Source organism: Abrus precatorius, unplaced genomic scaffold (assembly GCF_003935025.1).
Source record: "Abrus precatorius isolate BTA unplaced genomic scaffold, Abrus_2018 Scaffold11, whole genome shotgun sequence".
Lineage (NCBI taxonomy): Eukaryota > Viridiplantae > Streptophyta > Magnoliopsida > Fabales > Fabaceae > Abrus > Abrus precatorius.
The window spans coordinates 25521706-25541837 of NW_020874303.1; the positions used below are offsets into that span (position 1 = coordinate 25521706).

General features: G+C 28.9%; 1 protein-coding gene across 2 annotated transcripts; it reads left to right on the forward strand.

Annotated features, from left to right (window-relative positions):
* The first annotated feature begins 6365 nt into the window (after window positions 1-6365).
* On the forward strand, window positions 6366-10778 carry LOC113854102 (probable beta-1,3-galactosyltransferase 2). Of its 2 annotated transcripts, none has more exons than XM_027484957.1 (11): window positions 6366-6837; window positions 7738-7834; window positions 7977-8050; window positions 8152-8363; window positions 8464-8527; window positions 8914-8986; window positions 9111-9231; window positions 9416-9503; window positions 9602-9727; window positions 9816-9925; window positions 10067-10778. In XM_027484957.1, the coding sequence occupies exons 1-11, from the start codon at window positions 6728-6730 to the stop codon at window positions 10213-10215; spliced, it is 1224 nt and encodes a 407-aa protein (XP_027340758.1). In that variant the 5' UTR covers window positions 6366-6727; the 3' UTR covers window positions 10216-10778. The 2 variants fall into 2 exon arrangements, with proteins under 2 accessions (XP_027340758.1, XP_027340759.1); XM_027484958.1 differs by having other exon boundaries at window positions 6422-6837; window positions 7986-8050; window positions 10067-10609.
* Window positions 10779-20132: the final 9354 nt, after the last annotated feature.

The following is a 20132-nucleotide window of genomic DNA, read 5'->3' on the forward strand; positions in this document are numbered from 1 at the left end:
AAGGGGGAAGAAATGAAGAACTTTCGCAATGAGGTTGTGTTGAAACAGGGAATTGTTGATAAATTTTGTAATTTGGATCTCATTATAATTAGGTTATGATATTGGCTTTCTTCCCATTTAGATGGGGTTTTGGTTGGCTTACAGTTTTCAGATTGGTGCCTTTGTTCCTGAGAATTAATGCATTAAGTAACATCGTTAATTTTTGCATGCTTGTCTAGGAAATAAATCCTCAATATATTTATAATGCATTAGAATATCCTTGTATTCTTTTATTAATTAAATTTTTGCTTATAATGTGACATTTGACTATTATATATACACACTGCATAAAAGATGTTGAGGAGATAAATGCACATCCAACAAGTAACAAAAATGGGAGAGAAACACCTAGAACTTTTTTTTCCTATTAAAATGAAAATAGCACTTTCATTAAAAGAAAATGATAATAGATGAATAAAAAATGCATCTTTGTTTTAATTATAATTTATCATATTATGGAATCTAAAAGTACATTTTCTGTATTTTCTACTTTTCCCTCATTTTCTCTCCATGCCTAACAAAGCATTAAGGTTACTAGTAAATGTTTCTTTAGATTTTAAGCACTTCCGTGTTCTTGTAAAGTAGGAATTAGATAATGCTTATCATGGACCTTAAAAATAAGGTATATGAGGTAAAAAAAAGATAGATAAAAAAAGAAAACAAAAATATATTAAGTAATGTACTATAATAAAAAAAATATTATGTAAATATATAATTATTGGTAAGATTTTCGCCTCCTCATAAAGGCAACCCAAGGGGTGTGATAGTGTGTAATGTGCTTTGGGAGCTAAGTGAGTCGTACAAATACAGCCTTGTATTTTATTTTAATAACAAATGAAACAAAAAGAAATTGAAGTCCAAAGCTTGTGCAAAGGTAAATTAAAATACAAGTAATCGGGTGCTTGCACTTTTATTATATCATAAATTAAAAAGAAAGTACAAGTAAATGGACATGGAAAAAAAAATCATACATGAACAAATCCGATTACAAAATAAATCAAATAATGTTATTATAGATTACTTGCTTCTACCTACACACAAAAGTGACCGGGTAATTAATATTCATTTTCTTACATCATGTCTGGTAAAAAAAAAAAAAAAAAAAACTCCTTAAAGTGTTTTGTTTGATTATTTGGAAAATTATTTTCAAAATATAACTTGAAAAATATAATATTTTCATGTTTATTTTAAGATTTAATAATATGTTTTCCTGTCTTTTATTTATAGAAAATTATTATTTCATTCTTTTAATAAGTAATAAATACGTTATTTTTAGCTTCAATATATTTTTTATTGTCATGTTTTTATGATTTTTTTTATTTGATCCATTTAACTAACGTGATTTCATAATTAAAAAAAATAGTAACAACTTTAGTAAGTCATATAATTATTCAAGAGTTATCAAGAATTAAAATGTCAAATTAAAAAAAAAAATCAAGGATCAAAATTGACGTGATTAAATTACAAAATTAATACATGATGATTTTTTAGTAGTCAGGTAATCATTTAAGAGTTGTGGAGAGTCAAAAGTGCTGAATTAAAAAAAAAAAACAAAAATCATTAAAAATATGAAAGAAACTAAAATAAAAGATTAAAAATATAAAAAATAAAATATATTTAAGTTTCTATTTTTATAAAAAAAATAAAAAATATCATATAAACTTAACTTGTAGATTTCAATTTCAATAACTCAATTTCTATTTTAAACTTTTCTAGCTATCATTTCCATTTTTTAAAAACGTTTTTATAAATAATGAGTTATAACCAAATATTTTTTTTAATCTACTAAAAAATAATATTTTTAATCATAGTACATTTCTTAAAATGTTATCCTTGTTAAATTGATTACATTCCATGTGAGAATTGCCTATTTAATATCATAAACAAACAATCTTAAAGGTTTAAAATGAACAGTAAAGATTATTTATATTAATATATCACTAAGATATTCCCTAAAGCAAATTATTTTTATTTAAGGGTGTGCGTTTATATAATAATTTAATTAAATATTTTTAATACATAAACTGATAGTTTAATATACTGTATTAAAAAAATTGTTAAAATAAATTTTAAAAATGAGTGATAAAAATTTTCATGCAATTTTTATTAATATTTACAAACACATTTTAAAATGACAAACGAACTCTATATTATTTCTTTAAAAAATTATGAATCGTGACATAAGTCATGTATTAATAATATATATATTATGTGTGTGTGAAAATCTTAAAGTAAAGATATGTGGTATATATTTATTTTTATAACATCTAATAGTTCGCAAATGTCTACACTCATATTTTTTTCGCGAACCTCTCTGCGAAGATGAGACACGCGGAATCTTAATTGAGTAATATTCAAGCATCATATAATCTTTGAAATCACAAACATGTTATATAAAAAATGAAAAATAAAAATTCTTAACACCTACTTTCGTTAAGCGTTTGATTCCAATTTTTTAAATAAAGATGGTTTAAAATCAACTCTAAAAATTAATATACTAATATTTTTAAAAGAAAAATTAATTAATCTTCATTATCATTTATCTATTTATATAAAAATTAAAATAATATTAATTATTATATTTTATTAGTATTTTTAATTTATAAAAAAATTTAAGTATAATAAATAAAATATTTACAATATTAAAATAATGAATTATTTTTTTATATATATTATTTAAAAATAATATATACTGAAATATAGTAGTTTTGAAAAAAATTTAAAATATAAATTAGTGTAAGTATAAAAATTTAAAGATAAAATAAAAAGAAGTAAAATATAATTTTTAAAAAATATTAAAAAATAAAATTGTTGATGATAAATTATAAAATAATATTAAATATTTAAAAATATAAAATTTTTATTGATAAATTTAAAATTTTCTCATACATTTGTAAATTTTCTAAAATTATCATATTTTGGTAATTTTTTAATAAAAAAAAAGTATTGGAAGGCGGTTTCTTTTTTTTTTTTTTATAATCTCAAAGGCAATTAATTGTCCCAATGCTTGAGGAGTAATGCAAGTGCACACACTTTTTGTTTAGATTAAATGACGAAAATGACCTCCACGGACAAGGCGAAGATGTTTCCGCCTTTGTGACTTTGTCAAGGGATGTCTCCTTTTCATTGGCTAAGGAAACGTCAGATTTAGCTCTCACCTAATAACGACACGTGTCAGTCATTCTCGTGATGTTGCCCACCTGATTCCGCTTTTACAGTACCCACGTGAGTCGGAACCGCAATACGTCACGTGACTAATGTCGTTGTAAGGGTCCCATCCAACTGAAGTGCGCCACGTTGCTTGGTTCTAGATCTCAATCACGTGTTCTTGACCGACTATTCAGTTAATTCTTTTTTTTATTAATTATTTAGTTTAATATTAAAAATTAAGATTAATATATTTATTATCTGTCTCTACAATCAGGCAATAACATAAAATATCAATATTATATAATATTTAATTTTAAAAATTTACTAAAATGCATATAATATTTTTGCATAATGTAAAACAATTATTATATTAAATTATAAAAATATTCTTTAATAAATTATTATTAAATTCAACCTAAACTGAGGTTAAAACTTTCGAATAATAACAAAATCTCGTTAACTTTAATGCAGGACAATATTGCTACTAGTTCCGAAACGCTCAGAATTCAGAAAATCTGACGCTAATAGAAAAGTAATAATATCTCAGCATAGTTTGGAACTTTTAGTTTATTTTTTAAAAATAAAGATAGATAGACATCGATCACTCTTCTCTCTACTTTGATAAGTTGTGTTTCCTCTAAGTTTATTATATTGGAGCATCTTCCCCCTTCCCCCTTCCCCCTTCCCCCTTCCCCTCGATTGCCCATCTTTGATTATTCCCATCTTTTTGCAAGGTTCTGGTTAAAAGACTCAAAATATTTTTTTCTGAAATATATTTTTAATATATTTTAATGAGATTTTTAATAATTTTTATTTCAACTTTTTGATCAGTAAGACATTAGTTAGTATATTTAAAAGTATAAAAATATAAATTAATACATTAAAATATATATTTATATATTATATATGTATATAAAAATTAAAGATGATTTGTCATTTTTAATGTCCAACAATTTGGCAGGTCAGGAAATATGATTTCCATTTTGAAATATATCGACAACTATTTTTGGTTCTCATTTCAATCAATCTTATGAGAAAACCAAATCTCCAAAACTTGAATTTTAAACTAGACAGTCATATCAGATATCATTAAATAACTAAAAAAAATAATTCAGAATTATGTAATTTGATTTTTCACAAAAAGAAAAGGATTTTGAATTCTTCAAAATATATTTCTTACACTAGAAGAGTTACATCTACAATGTTACTGCGTGCTTCTAAATTTTGGGAATAACATCTGGCGTTGTCAACTTTCTGGTATGTTATGTTTTTGTGTTTTATCTTTTTTAAAAAGTGGTTTTATCTGCGTTTCATAAACATATATGTGATTTGTATTTGCAGCAACAAATAGAAACTAAGAAGATGAATCTAGGTAATTGATTTTACCAGTGTTTATAGCAAATAATTTTTAAATTATAAAGAATTACAATTTATTATTATTAAAACCTTACGTTTAAATGATTAAAACATTTATAGCATAACACTAAACCTACTTCAAATCACAGAACATGAAAAATTAATGAATAAACTAGTTCAGATTTTGAAAAGGAAATATTCCTTCCCACTTCATAAGGAAATTATCACTATTTGTCAAACAACAATTTTTGTTCTTAAAAAATTCTCTATGATAGTAACGAACAAAGCAAAGTATCAGGGAACGAATGAAGTTCTTACCTTCGTTCAGTAAGCTTGGAAATAGTACGTCTTTGATCCGGGTTTGGTATGCATGAAGACCTGGCGACAGAGAAACAAAATAATATATACTTTAATGTGTTATATATATATAACCTAAGCAGAACAATCAGTATATAACCAAGTTTTAATACATTAATAATTGTCGTAGATAAGATTCGTTTATGTTTCTGAGCAATTAATGAGGTGCAGATGAGACACATAGAAGGACTAAGCCAACTGTGCGCGTAGACTCACTTTGTAATCCCAATTATTTTATTTTATTACCAAGCACTAATGTGTTTTGTATAACCCTCTCGTTTTTAATACATTGTATATAATTTTTTGTTACCTCAATTTATTTCAGTACTGAAAAAATGTGCCCAAGTTAATAAGTGTTCATTTATTTTAAAATTGAGTAAAATTAATTTTAAATCTTTAAATATAATTGAAAAGTATAATTTTTTTAAACTTTTAAAGAAACCAGATTCATGCTCATGCAACTTGGGGAACCTTTCTGGCTGGGTCACTGTCCATCATCTCTTCGGCTCTTTATTCTTTAAGCATATCAACTTTTTATCCTAAATATTCAAAAAATGAAAAAAAAAATCATGGATAATATGCATATGTCTTTGTCAAGGATACCAAGCCCACATTATGTGCTCAAAGCAAAACGAAAAAATAAAATAAAAATCACAAAACCTTTTTAAGTGTTTGCATGGTTACTTTCTTGAAAACTTGGTGCAATATATTCCGACATTAAAATAATTCACAATATATAAGTGATTAACGCTAAGTGCAAATAGAAAGCTCACTGGTTTCTTTCTGCTAAATTATACTTAACATAGAAGTTGTAATTGGGCACACATCAAGTTGTAGTAGCAATTGTGTCCACTGGATTCAGCATAAGATCAATTGCATGGAAGAACATCAACGCGTGTAAAAGGGATGGTTTCCAAGGCACATATTCTGCACTGGAGTAGGGAATAAGTGTATGTGTTTAGGTTTTATTTTTTGAGAAAAATAATTATTTACTTTTAAAATACACTTTACAAAAAAATTGGTAAAAATATTATCACTTTAGACTAAATTAAATCAAATATGGACTAAATTTTTATTTGTATCCACTTCTTATCATTTAAAGATCTAGAATATGTTTGGTTTTTCAAAAGATAATGAAGAATATGGTAATATCACATCATAGAAAAGTCTTAACATAATTATATTAATAAAAAAAATATGTTTTTAATCAGAAAGCAATACTATAAGGTGTGTTGATTGAAATTTGGTCTTTGATTTGAGAACATGAGAGGAGGCATATTTGTGAAAGGAAGATGGTTCATTAATGGGGTGTGAAGAAGAGAGATAGAGATTGGGATGGAGGGCATTGATGTCATGGGAAGAAACAGTTACTGAAGTATCATTAAATTAAGGATGGTCCCGACAGGGACGGTTTGGTAATATGGTATTATAAAACTGGGCGGTTAGGAAGTCTTCTCACTTGTATTGTTCAACTTCCCTTACCTGCAAAGACACAAATACATACCAGAGAGAGAGAGAGAGAGAGAGCACAAAGCAAAGCATAGCGTGGCAGAGGATAAAGAAAGGAACAGACTAGAACTGAAAGAAGAAAAAAAGAAAAACAGAGTACCACTCTGTTCTGATTCTTTCTCTGTCTACACCTCTCTGTTCATCCACCTACCCCAAATCTTCTTCTTTTCAAAGGACCCCGATTTCATATTTGCTTCTTTTTTTGACCCTTCACTCTGTTCCTCAGTTTCTTCAATTTGGTTCATATTTTATTTTCATGGTTTTTACTTGCTGAGAGTGCCAACTTGGAAGATTGGTTTGAAAAATACATAAAACAATGACTTGGAAAAGCAGGGGAGAGTTGCTTCCTAGAAGCGTCATGTCACAGAAATGGGTGATTTTCCTGTGTATCGGAAGCTTCTGTGCTGGGATGGTTTTCACCAACAGGTACATGAACACGAGTTCTCTGTTTTTCCCCTGTCCCCTATTGTTCTCCTATTTCTGATTGATAGTTGCTTCAGAGCTTTCTAGATTCTGTTTATACCATTCTTATTATATTTCATGTTTCAGATCTTTATAATACACGTACAAATTCAGCTAGTTTTCAAGTTCTTAATTCATTGTGAACATGTTCCAATCTTATGTTCATCAAAACTCAAAGAAGAAGTGGAATGGATCTGAATTGGATAAGCTTGAATGATCCTAACCATTTCAATTTTCGTTTTAAGTTGACTTCTAATGTCAAGTCGATTTTGTGAACAATTAATTCCTGGTTCAATTTTCATCGTTGATGTTTACAAATCCATCAGCAAGTTTATTTGAATGTTTTTAAAGGTTAAAAAAATAAATACTGTTTTATCTTAGTTACTGCGCTTATCATACCTTATAGTACCATTCTAACTAATCAATGGTGAAGAAGAGCTCTGACATGTAATAATTGATTGGCACTCTTAGTCTATCCTATGGTAGTTGCAACTGAAGCACTTACTTTTATATTTACTAGTTGTTGAAACGTTGAAATATGGTTCTTTTATTTTGGGATCTGCATTGTTAATAAATAGTGATGGTCCAACGTATTTGGGGGTCCTCAATTTTTTTATTTGCATATATTTTTGTCCTCGCTTATCATACCAAACACAGGATGGCACAATGAAAGCGTTGTAACTAAAGAAATATAATTCAACGTTCATAGTTTCTCTAACAACTTGACATATTTAATTATTCTCAGATTCTGATTTGGGTATCATGTAGCATGTTTGTGTACCTACTGTGGTACTTGATTGACATGGTAACTTGTGACACAGTTATAGTGTTGTTTTACTTATGAGAATTTTAAATTTGTAACAGAATGTGGATTATGCCTGAACCTAAAGGACTAGCACGGACAACAGCCATGGAAGCTGAAAAATTGAATGTAGTTTCAGAGGGTTGTAATTCGAGAATTGTAAGCACTGTCACATTTTTTCCGTGGTTGATTAATCTTAATAATCACGTGGTTGTTATGAAAAACAGTATACTTGGAATTCGATATTTCATAATCATGTCACATGATGAAATTCTTATATTTGTGTTCTGATCTCCTTTAGTTGCAAGAGAAGGAAGTGAAGCGTGACACTAAGGGCATCTATAGGGAAGTTTTCAAGTCACAAAATGCTATACAGTAAGTTATAGACATATTTATATACCATTGTGCTATTGTTGTTTTATTTTAAAATTTTAGTTGTTTTTAATGCTAAATATGTGTAATTGTTTTGAATGTAGAACCTTGGACAAGACCATTTCAAACTTGGAGATGGAATTGGCTGCTGCAAAGGCAGCTCAAGAGTCTATAAGAAGTGGGGCTCCTGTGCCTGAAGATATCAAGATGAATGAATCGTCTGGTAGGAGAAGGTACCTAATGGTTGTAGGAATTAATACTGCTTTCAGCAGCAGAAAAAGAAGAGACTCAGTTCGTGAGACATGGATGCCACAAGGTTCATAATTTGATCCTTGCTTCCTAGTTATTTTTGGTTATGATTTTTTTATATTGGTGGGGGTTTATGACGATGGTTCTTGTGGTAACTTGGAAAATAGGGGAGAAAAGAAAGAAGCTAGAGGAAGAGAAGGGCATCATTATCCGCTTTGTAATTGGTCATAGGTAAGCTATCTAATATTTTGCTACTATTTTATTGCATGGTTGCCGTGCCCACACTATTTTGTTTTGATTTTAATTTTCTACCGGGTATTCAAGGGCATATAATAAAAAAATATATGTAGTAAACAACATTCAATGCATTAAAAGTTACCCGATAATATTAAATATTATATTTTTTAATAAAATTATACTATTGATTAATTTCTAATTATGTGCTTAATCATACATCTTAGAAAAATTGTTGATTTTAATCTCAGTTGGCAATGCTTACATTAGATCATTTAATTGTCTTTATGAATCCAATAAGCATAGTACACTATTTGCTGCGGATATTTATATCAGGTGAATAGTAGATTGAACTTTTTTGTGTTTTTCCCTCCTCTCCTCAGTGCCACATCTGGGGGTATTCTAGACAGAGCTATTGAAGCAGAAGATAAGAAGCACGGAGATTTCCTGAGACTGGTAATACTTTCTTCTCTCATTTTGTCACGACTTGAATAATTACTTAACTAGATAACATGATCACATTAATTTAAAAGGGAAAAATATGCAACATGTTTTCAATCTTAATGCTTTGATTCTGCAGGATCATGTTGAAGGGTACCTTGAATTGTCGGCAAAGACAAAGACCTACTTTGCCACTGCTGTTAACTTGTGGGTTGCTGACTTCTATATCAAAGTTGATGACGATGTTCATGTAAATATAGGTATCCAAATATCTCAATCTCTAATAATCTACATGCTAACTATATAAATCCTCATTCACAGACATCTTAGATCTTTACCTAATGCCAGAGATGGGTTTATGAGTTTCCAATTTCCATGCTGATTATGCATAGTGTCATTTTTGTTGTAATATTAGTCTTCATATCCTATTCAATCTATTTCCAGCTACACTGGGACAAACTCTAGTTAGACACCGATCAAAACGACGTGTATACATTGGGTGTATGAAATCTGGGCCTGTTCTGTCTCAAAAGTGAGAATCATTTCTTTCATCCTTGTTCTGTTCAATGGAAGGGTTCTAAATTTGTAACATTTACACTTCTAGCTTCTTACTTGTTCACTTTCTTGCAGAGGGGTAAGGTACCATGAACCAGAATACTGGAAATTTGGAGAGGCTGGAAACAAGTACTTTCGTCATGCCACGGGACAGTTGTATGCCATTTCCAAAGATCTAGCCACATATATTTCAACAAACCAGTGAGTACTTCTTCATCTCACTTATGGACTATTTGATGATGCTAATATTGTGTTCCCTATGATGGCTTATGGTATGAGTTTGTCTCAGGCACGTTCTTCACAAGTATGCTAATGAAGATGTCTCACTAGGGTCTTGGTTTATCGGACTTGATGTGGACCACATAGATGATAGGAGACTATGTTGTGGTACACCACCAGGTGAAGATATTACCTGTATTTATAGATGATATTCACATATATATGTGAACCATTTATGTTATAAATCAATTATTTATTTGGGTATTATTGTTATTATCAATGGTAAACAATTTCAAATTCTTGAATTGGTCACTCTTGCAGATTGTGAATGGAAAGCACAAGCAGGCAATGTTTGTGTTGCTTCATTTGACTGGACATGCAGTGGAATTTGTAGATCTGCTGAGAGGATCAAAGAGGTACACAAGAGATGTGGAGAAGGTGAGAAAGCTTTGTGGAATGCCTCTTTCTAAGTGGCAGCTTGGACTTCTTCCTAACTCAGGAGGAAATAACCACATCGATGAAATTAGGCTTCAAGTTTTTCTTTTTCTTTTTTTCCATAATTTTGAGAAGTATAGATAAGTTTAATTTTACATGAGCAAGGAAAGAGAAAGGAAGAAGAAGAAAAAAGAAAAAAGGACTTGTCCTGCTGGCCCTTCTTCCTTCTAATGAAGGAGATTGACCATGGTGGCTCCCAGAATTGGAAGCATGGGATAGTCCTTCCCACACATTCTTTTATGCTTGAAGGCCCAATCTATATGTTAATAGTTCCCTGCCTATCAAGCTTCTAATAAATATAGATGTAGATTTGGTTAGATGTTATTGCCTTTCCTTTCATTTAAATCTTAGTTTTCTGTTTGGCAAAGCCTATATTACTCTTAAGTCATTTCTTCATATGGCACGGTATAGATTATGTAATGTAATTCCATAAGAGAAAATAATTCATGATAGCTTCAGCCTACAAATTGTAGGTCACTGAACACATTTTTTAATTGTTCTATTAATTAAATATCTAATGAACTCCAAATGCAGTGATCTAACATCAGAAGCCAATTGTTAATTTTTGTCAAATACCAATTCTACTGGAGCAATATGCAGCTACCCAAAATTAATAAATTAATTGATCCCTATTCCCAAACCAATGTAAAAAGGGAAAAGCTAAAAATGTTCCAAGCTTCAATTTGTCCATTGCCAGTTAAAGTCTTTAAATTCTCATGGGGGAAGTCAGCGTTTCCTAAATTGACCGTACCATTTTCTGCGGTGGTGCATGTTTTATAAGTCACTTAAGACTTTTTGAGATTCTTATGGTGTTGAAAAATTGCAAACTAATGATTTAAAACCAATAAAATAATATGAGATGGAGTTAGGTACCTAAATTGGACCGAATTTAATTTAATTTTTGTTTTTAGTCAACAATTTAGAAAAGTCCAAAGTGCGCAAATTGTAAGTTTAGGGATTAGCTATCTACTCGATCAACTACCCTAGCCATGGTACAAGAACTATAATAGTTATATTTTTTATACTTATTTTTTATAATTATTTTTATTTCCCTTTAAAAAATTTTAATTAATAATAATTTTAAAATTTTAATTTTTTATCAAAGTCAATGATGATACGTGATCGTAAATGAAATAAGACTGAGTTGTTATTATTTTTCTTTCCATTTCTCAGTTATTTATTGTGTGTAAAAATATAAGAACTCTAGGAAATAATGGTGGAGTATTAATTAATCAAATTAAAACCAGCGTAGATCAGGAAAAAGAAAAAGAAAAAAGAAAATACAATGGCTGGAAGGAGTACAAGAAATGTTGAAGTTGCAACTATCATTTTCCTTCTCGGAAACATGTAGGAATAAGGTAAAGGGAAAATAAATATAGAAGTGAGTAAATTGCTGTTTGCATTGATTGTTATGGTACTGCTTCGCTGCAGTGAGAAGTAGAACACATGTGCAGAACTTAATATTAATTACTACTACTAAATAATGCTGCTACAAGATTCCTCAACAACTTGAGCTTTTTGTCCCACTAACTCTTAAGCAATGTTTCAGAAAGAAGATTAGAAGGGGAAAATTAGCACATGCTTTACAAAAAACATGCACAGGCCCAACTAAAATGACCCAGACTAGCCAGAAGGGACACCACTAGATTTGTTGAAGAAAATATAAGATTTTTTTAAAATCGATTCTTTAAAATAATGAGTCACTATATTATTTTTTTTAAAAAATATTTGATCATTAAATTAGCCTTTTAAAAATTATTTTTATCATTATTTTAATCCTCCATAATAAATACTACAGTAACGTTTTACATTTTTTTAAAATTGATTTGTTCCTATATTAGATCTTTAAAAATGATTTATTTCACCACTTCAGTTCTCCAGATAGGTTAATGTGGTGATTTTTAAATTTTGGAGGAACAAATTTAATAACACTTTAGTTCTTAGAATATTAATTTGGTGACAAAATATTTAAAATATTAATATTGTGATGGTTTTTAATATTTGAGGGATAAATTTGTTGACTGAAATTAAAGAACAAGTAAAGTAATGATGCATATAATTATGAAAAGATTCACTTAAGTGTTTTGAAAAAACAAAATGAAGTTGGGTAGAGATGGGTACTACTCATCTACAATTTATAAGGATGGTGTTTGCGAGAAAGAAAAAAAGAGACGAGGCAAATGGTAACAATTTATTTGGCTAACATTTAAGTTGCTTCAGCTCTGCAGACTGAGGAAACTCAGTGAAGTCAACTGCCAAATGAAGTAATTTCAGGTGAAGTTAATGACATATAATAGTTGTTCTTTCATTAGGCACAAAGTGTTTGGCAATTGGTCAAAATGAAGGTAAAATATTGAAGTGACCATAAAGTTTTCTTTCAATTATTACTTCCACACCTAACTAACAATTTGTTTTGAATAGTTGTTCCTCATTCATTTGAAACTAAAATCAAGAAAAAAATACAATACAGATCTTATCCCAATTTTTGTGTTCTGTTCCTCCAGACTAACAGGAAAAGCAGTTTCCCAAATTAACACTAGAATAAGTACAAGAAGAATGTTATCAAGACACTTTCTCATGCACCTATTGTTAAAATTAGTAGTACTTTTTTTAAATAAAAAATAAAAAATCTTGCAGTAAGTTTGGGCTTCATTCTTGAGAGGGCCTTCTTTAGCTAATATGGGATTTTAAAACTTAAAGCCAACTCACGACCCAAAAAAAAATAAAAATAAAACTTTAAAGCCAGCCTCCATTATATTCGGTTTACATTATATATGAATTTTATATATGGTAAATTATATTTAATTTGCCTAATTTTTTGTATAATAAAACAAACACAGAGAAAATATAAAAGAGAAATGCTATCATTGTTGTTATTAATGTTTCTGAATTAATTTTAAATATTTAAAGTATTTATTAAATAAAATATTTAAATAAATAAATAATATATTAACACTTTTCTGGTTAAATATGAAATTTTAATACTCTAAAATATTTATTGCGGTAAATGAGTTTTTTTTTTTCTGCTTTTCAACTCAGAAGGTACTTTAAAAAAAGGAGAGTACGAAAATAACCCCATATCCTTGAAAACGGTTGAGTTTTTTTAGCCGTTTGCTACCGACATTCAAACTTGATTATAATTTTGAAGTATCCTTACTTCAATTTGTTTTATGTTAATTAATAAGTTCGTATCATACTTTAAGAAAGCAAGAACCAAATTTTTGGTACGTAAAATCAAACCTGAGTATTCAAAGAAACAGAGGGGAATTAATTCATCATAAGAAGAAAAAGAAAAAAGAAAATGAAAGAAGAGTGAGGAAGAGAGAAACAATGCTTAAATAACTGCATAAGGCGTGTTCTATTATTACACAGTCTACATCAAACTTCAATAGCTATGGAAAGCATGGATGCATGATACAGAACATGCATAATACATGTATACATGTTCCAATGATCAATCTTCCATACCCTTTATTTCTATCCCTTCAGATTCTTTGTAGGACCCTGATTCATCATAACTCAAAATACATAATTGAATGAAAAATGGAACATACTATTTCGTTTCTAATACATGCAGAAAGAGAAAAATGCGACGTAAAGAAAACAAGTGTAAAAAGAAAAGGACAACCTACAAAGCTTCTTATAAATAAAAAAGAAAACAAAAGAACTCTATACCTCAAAACCTTTGACAAAGCTTCTTCGAGGGGTTTTAGGAGCAGTGGCACGTGATATTGGCACGGCTCAATCGAAAAGCAATGCTCAAAACATTTTGAGCATTGCTTTCTCATTGAACCGAACCAATATCCCGTTAAACCGGTCCACTCTTTCCTTCATCGCTATGCACCCCATCTGGTGTAAATAAGATAATCATAGACATACATAACCAACATAGTATCCATGAAAAAAATTTGAAATTGTTAATCAATATAACAAAAAATAAAAATAAAAGGGCCCTTCATGTTAGGTGTGTGAATGTAACCATTCATATATATAACCATTGATTTGAATGAGTACAAGAGAGTGGGGAAGGAAGTGAAAGTGATCTATGAATAATGGAGAAGAAACATGAGATGGGGGGTCAACATATATTGGGTAGATGTGTTAATGGGCAAAATAGTGAAGAGAGATACACTAAAGTAAATTAAAGAAGGTATAGAGCCATATGAGAGAGCAAGAAACATGGCTGGTAGTGGTAACATTGAAAAGCTGCATTAAATTTTCAACAACTCATCAACTGAGGAAGTTGGAATATTAATTTAAGGAGGTACAGGAATCGTGATAAAGCTTAGAGGAGACAAATCTGTAGCTTTTAATTGGGGCATTTATGGATTATGGGGCAGAGGGAGAGGGATGTTGGTTCTGTTCAATCAGCATTTATGTATCAAACAGTAAAAAAGAACCTTTTGGTTTTGCCTTCTGCTACTTATTTCTATCATACCGAACCTCTCATTAGGCACTTCGTAGGTTCAGTGTTTCCATATCTTATGCAACTGATGCATCTGTATGGTTTTCTCACATGGATACCTTTAGATGCCTCCGGTTCTTATCTGGAAATAAGAATACAAGGATGGTTTACAAGTGAGTAGTTCATAGGTGTTCAAGAACTACATTAAAAATTACAGAAGAAGTACACTGTTATACTCTTTAATCAATATATTGATTTATATTTTACTTATATTAATTTATCAAAGCTAATTGTTAGCTCAAGTAAAGTGGCAAAGAGTTTAATTATTTTAAGTAAGATATTAAATTTTAATCCAATAAATAAACAAAAAAAACAGGTATTAAAAGAAATGGATCTATTCGACTTATTTACTTAGATTGGTTAGGATTCCATATGACTTTTAAATAGTGAGAGTCTTAGGTAAAATTATATTTGTTTAATCAAATTGAAAAAAAAATTTGTTGGATTAATTGTTTTAAATAGTGAGAGTCTTAGGTAACTTATTTACTTCTTTTTAAGAATTTTTCTACTAAATTAATTTCAAGTCATCTTTAGTTCTTTTTTTTTTCTGGATTTTAATATATATTAACGTACGAACAATTAAATTTATGGTTAATTTGAATGTACATTCAGATTTTAAAACAATGTATGGTTTAATAAATCTGTTTGAACTTATTATATTCAATATATTTAAATGAGTTAGTTTATATTTATATTTAATGTATTTTGAAAAGATTTATTTGTTATCTGTTTAAATGAATTTATGCTTTAAAACTATTAAAATTATATTAAATTCATCTATTGTTTGAGTTAAATTGATAGTATAATATTATACAAATAATTAAATTAATTATTATTTTTAAATGTAGAAATCTATTCAGTCCCAATCTGCGATTAATATCTCACAAGTGATCCAGTTTACCAAAACTGGCAAAGCAATTTTATTAGTTATAAACTAGGAAACGTAGCGTCCACGTAATAATGTGGTAATCTACAAAACAAATATTTTAATATAAAATTTGCTGCAAAAATTAAATTAAACACTCGTTTTAAATTTTAATTATATTCAACTATCAAAATTAATTTTGTTAAAATATAAAATAAACATAAGCAGTAACCTAACCTAACCAAATGATTAATGATACATCAATTTACTACATAGGTTTGGCTAAACAATTGTCTCTTTTTGGAAGGCAACTTTTTTTAACCACAAATGGTTGCATTTGTGTGCTAGATGGCAAAAAGGTGCGCAATTAAACTTAATATATCACTCAAGAATACTGCCATTGATTTTTATAGCTAGAAAGGTAGCCTTTACCATACAGAAGCTTTGAAGTTTTAGCGTGGAAGTTTAATTGTAGAAATAGCAGACCCAAGTTAAAAAAAATGGTGAGCGTATATAGTTTTCACGGTTATTAATTTTCACCCAAAATATACATAAAGTGAGTGCGTCTAACTATTATTTTTGCTCATTCATGATATTAAATTTGTGCGGCTGCGGATGGAGTATTCAAGAACAATTAATCTGAAGTTTAAAAAAATAGACTTAAATATTATATTTAATCAAAATTCTTAAAACTATTGAACTGTGAGTGATTCATATATAATTTAATTTTTTTATTCAATCTGAAATGTTACATACTTGCTACCTCAACTATAAGTTTTGTTGACCATTCTTCCTTGCATACACATCCCGCATCAGACATATAGTTATGGCAACTGAACCATAAACAGTAGACTTTAAGTTGATATTTTGGAACCATGTGACATGAGAGATGGATATATGCATAAGATATAGTAGGGTAAGCACTACATGTGAGAATGACACTCTACACTAACTACACTACTAAACAATGCTGCGAGCTAGCATGCATACATCACGTGAATGAGAAGGGGGATGGGAATAAAACTTTCCAACCTTCAAAATTGTGATCATAAAGCACCATATATATATATATATATATAAAATAATAATAATGAGTCATCCATATTTGTGCCAGCAGAGTAACATGACCAAGCACTTTCTCATTATGTAAAACCTGCCTCTATACTCTTTCAAAGTGGCAGAGCATCTCCTTCCAAAGCAAGAACATTGCTTAGCTTTCTCAAATGTTGATGAGTGGTACTGACTCATTTTTTTCTTTTGCCCAAAAAGGGTTCTCAAATCTCACTTGTTTACCTCTCCTACCTATCTTGTGTGTATGCTTAATTGCTTGCATGACATAGTTACCATTTCCTTTTTATAGAGAGAACACATCAAGGACTATGGACTAAGAACAAACGTTCAGATCTTTTGAAATACCGTGAAGCAAGCCACAAAAGTAGAAGGCCCCACAAGCCACAAAGCAAAAAAAATAAAAATCGTTAAAGTTACTAAAATTGTGGCATATTTCATTTCAACGTTAATTATGTCTATTAATTCCAGCTAGCAATGACATGGAAATAAAGTATTATGATTATGAAAAATTTTAAAAAAAGTGACGTAACAAGTTTTGATACAGAAATAATGGAAACAAAAAAGAAAAATAAAAAAAAGTGCTGCAAAGTACTAGGATGAGGTGTAGGGTGGAGGATTTTAGAGTGATGACCATACGAAAACATTAGTGAACACTTGTCATCCTTGTACTCGTATTTGCAGAGAAACGATCAACGATGCACAAGTTTGAATATCGTCCCCCACCGGCAGCTTCTTTCACAGTTGCTTCCGAGCATGATGGACTATTCTTTCATGGCCGCACAAGTGGCATGTTCCGATAGCCTCTTGTCGTGAAATTAACTAAAACTATATTAGCATTTCGAGGAGCAAGAAAATTGGAAAATATTTTTATTCATTATTATTGTTGTAGTTATAAATACTATATTATTTTTATTTTTTAAGATTAGTATACAGAAGTAGTGAAATCAATAAACAGTTGTTTTCATATTTTCTTTTGTAAAATTTTTAAAAACTACAATATATAAATAAAAAGAAGGTAATAGTTTTATTATTAAAAATAAAAACCATAAATAAAACATCATTTTCTCAAAGTAAACAAGTATACTTAATATATGTAAATTGTGTATCTCTTAAAATTATATATATATATATATATATATATAAATTTTAAATTATAAAAATTAAGGATTGTCATTTATATGATAATGTATGAGTAAATAATATATATATATATATATATATATATATATATATATATAGTCGATGTATTTTTATTAATTTTTTAAAAATAAATTAATAAACTCGTTTTTTTTATGAAATGTCATAATAGCTTCACTCACCCTAAAGCCATGCAAGCATGCATCTAGGTATTGCCTATTGTTTGATATATTTATCAATCACACAATAAATTTTGTTAAACATTAAGTTACCTCCATTCATGAAAAAAATTGCACATTCAGCTGACTATAATTTCAATTAAAAAATTTGAAATAACTATTTCAAAATATACATTTTATTTAAAATGTTATATAAAATTTGAATTCTATTTCTATTGTACGGTGAGAATGGGGTCACGAACATGACAAGCCAACAATACTAACGCAACAATATCAATGAGACTAACGGTGAGAGTTTGAACCTTGTGGTGTCCCATTTCGAGAATAACATTTTATGAAACACAAAGAATAGCTTTAAACATGACATATGATCATAAATATAGAATAAATTTTATGTTATATTTAAATACATAGATTAGAATGTCCGATTGTTTGAAATCATAAAAAAAAAATTATATTCTAAATATATTAAAATCATGGTATATCTGTTTGCTTCAAATCCCTTTCCTTGTCCTTAACGAAAATATTTGTCATTGATAATGTATTTTCCCGTATTTTAACATGTATAAAATGAACAAATTATAAATTCTTTGTAAGTTAAAACGATAGAGAAATATAAGAAACGGAATATAAATTTTGGACTTTTTTACATAAATAAAACATTTTAAAAATAAAATTACGCATATATCCTTAAAATTTTTTTACATAAATGTCTTAAATCTTATGCATTAAAGTCGATTAAAAACGACTTACTTACCATAATTCTATTTTAGAAGTCGATTGAAATCAACTCCCATTTTCACTATTGTTATTCCAACAGAAGTCGATTAAAGTCAACTTTCTTGCTGTGAAGAAGATGATTGTAGTTGACTTTCATGCTCCAAAGAAGTCGACTTCCATTTATTGATTTCTGGTTCTTAGAAGTCGATTATAATCGACTTGCATGGTAAAAGAAATTCATTAAAATTGACTTCAGTGTGATTCTGGGAGCCAGTATAATCGACTACTTCATATATATCATTCAGCCTCTTACAACCATAGAGAATGGAAACTAGAGAAAGTGAGATAGAAGAAAAGCAGATACAAACGGATGAAAATGGATAACGATCTATATCAGCTTAATTTTATTGATCATATTGCAAGCAAGTTTAACACACAGGTAAATTAATTTTTAAATATATTTAATTAAATTATAATTAATTATTTTTATATTTAATTTAATGTATTATTAATTATGTAATTATTATTTAGAAAGATGTGTAAATGTTAATTATTATATTGTAAATTTAATTTAATTGTTTGTTATAATTATAATTATTATACTAAGGAATGTAAATTAAAAATCTATTATATATTTTTAATTATTATGATAAATTAGTTTTGTGTTGTAGTAATTTATAATTTATAATAATTTTGTATATATTATTTTATTATTATACATGAACCTTGTATTTTAAAAAGTAGGCGTTATAATATGATGGTCACTCCAGATTCAAGAATGGAACCATTTCTTAGGGAGATTAGTTTTTGGCATGTTGCACAGATGGTTTCAATATTTGATTATTATAAGACACTCATAAGTACACTTGTAGAACGTTGGAGACCCGAAACACACACATTTCATCTTTCATATGGAGAATGTACAATCACTTTGGAGGATGTTGTGTTTCAGTTTGGCTTACGTGTAAATGGAGTCCCTGTGAGTGGTTGTATTTGAGCGTGAGAGAAATTTTATGATATGAATATATGGACATTGTGTGAAAGTTTACTTGGAGTAGTTTCTGATGAAAGTAACATAAATTTTTTTTTCGTAAATTTACAGTAGTTCATAGATACATTTGGAGCATTACCTCACAATGCTGATAGACAGACTATTATCCGTTATATTAGAGCGTACATAATGGTAATATTGGTGGAGTATTGTATCTAGATAAATCAGGATTTAGGATTCATATGAAGTGACTATCTCTTTTAACTAATTTTACTGATATTTCAAACTATATTAGGGTTCTGATATTCTAGCATCCCTTTATCGTGAGGTTTGTCATGCGGTGAAATATAATGTCACCAAGATTGTAAGTTGTTTGCCTCTTCTACAGTCTTGGGCATGGTATAGAATACCTCAATTAGCCCTTAGGCACCATCATCCTCTTACTTTTCTACTAGCATTGAGGT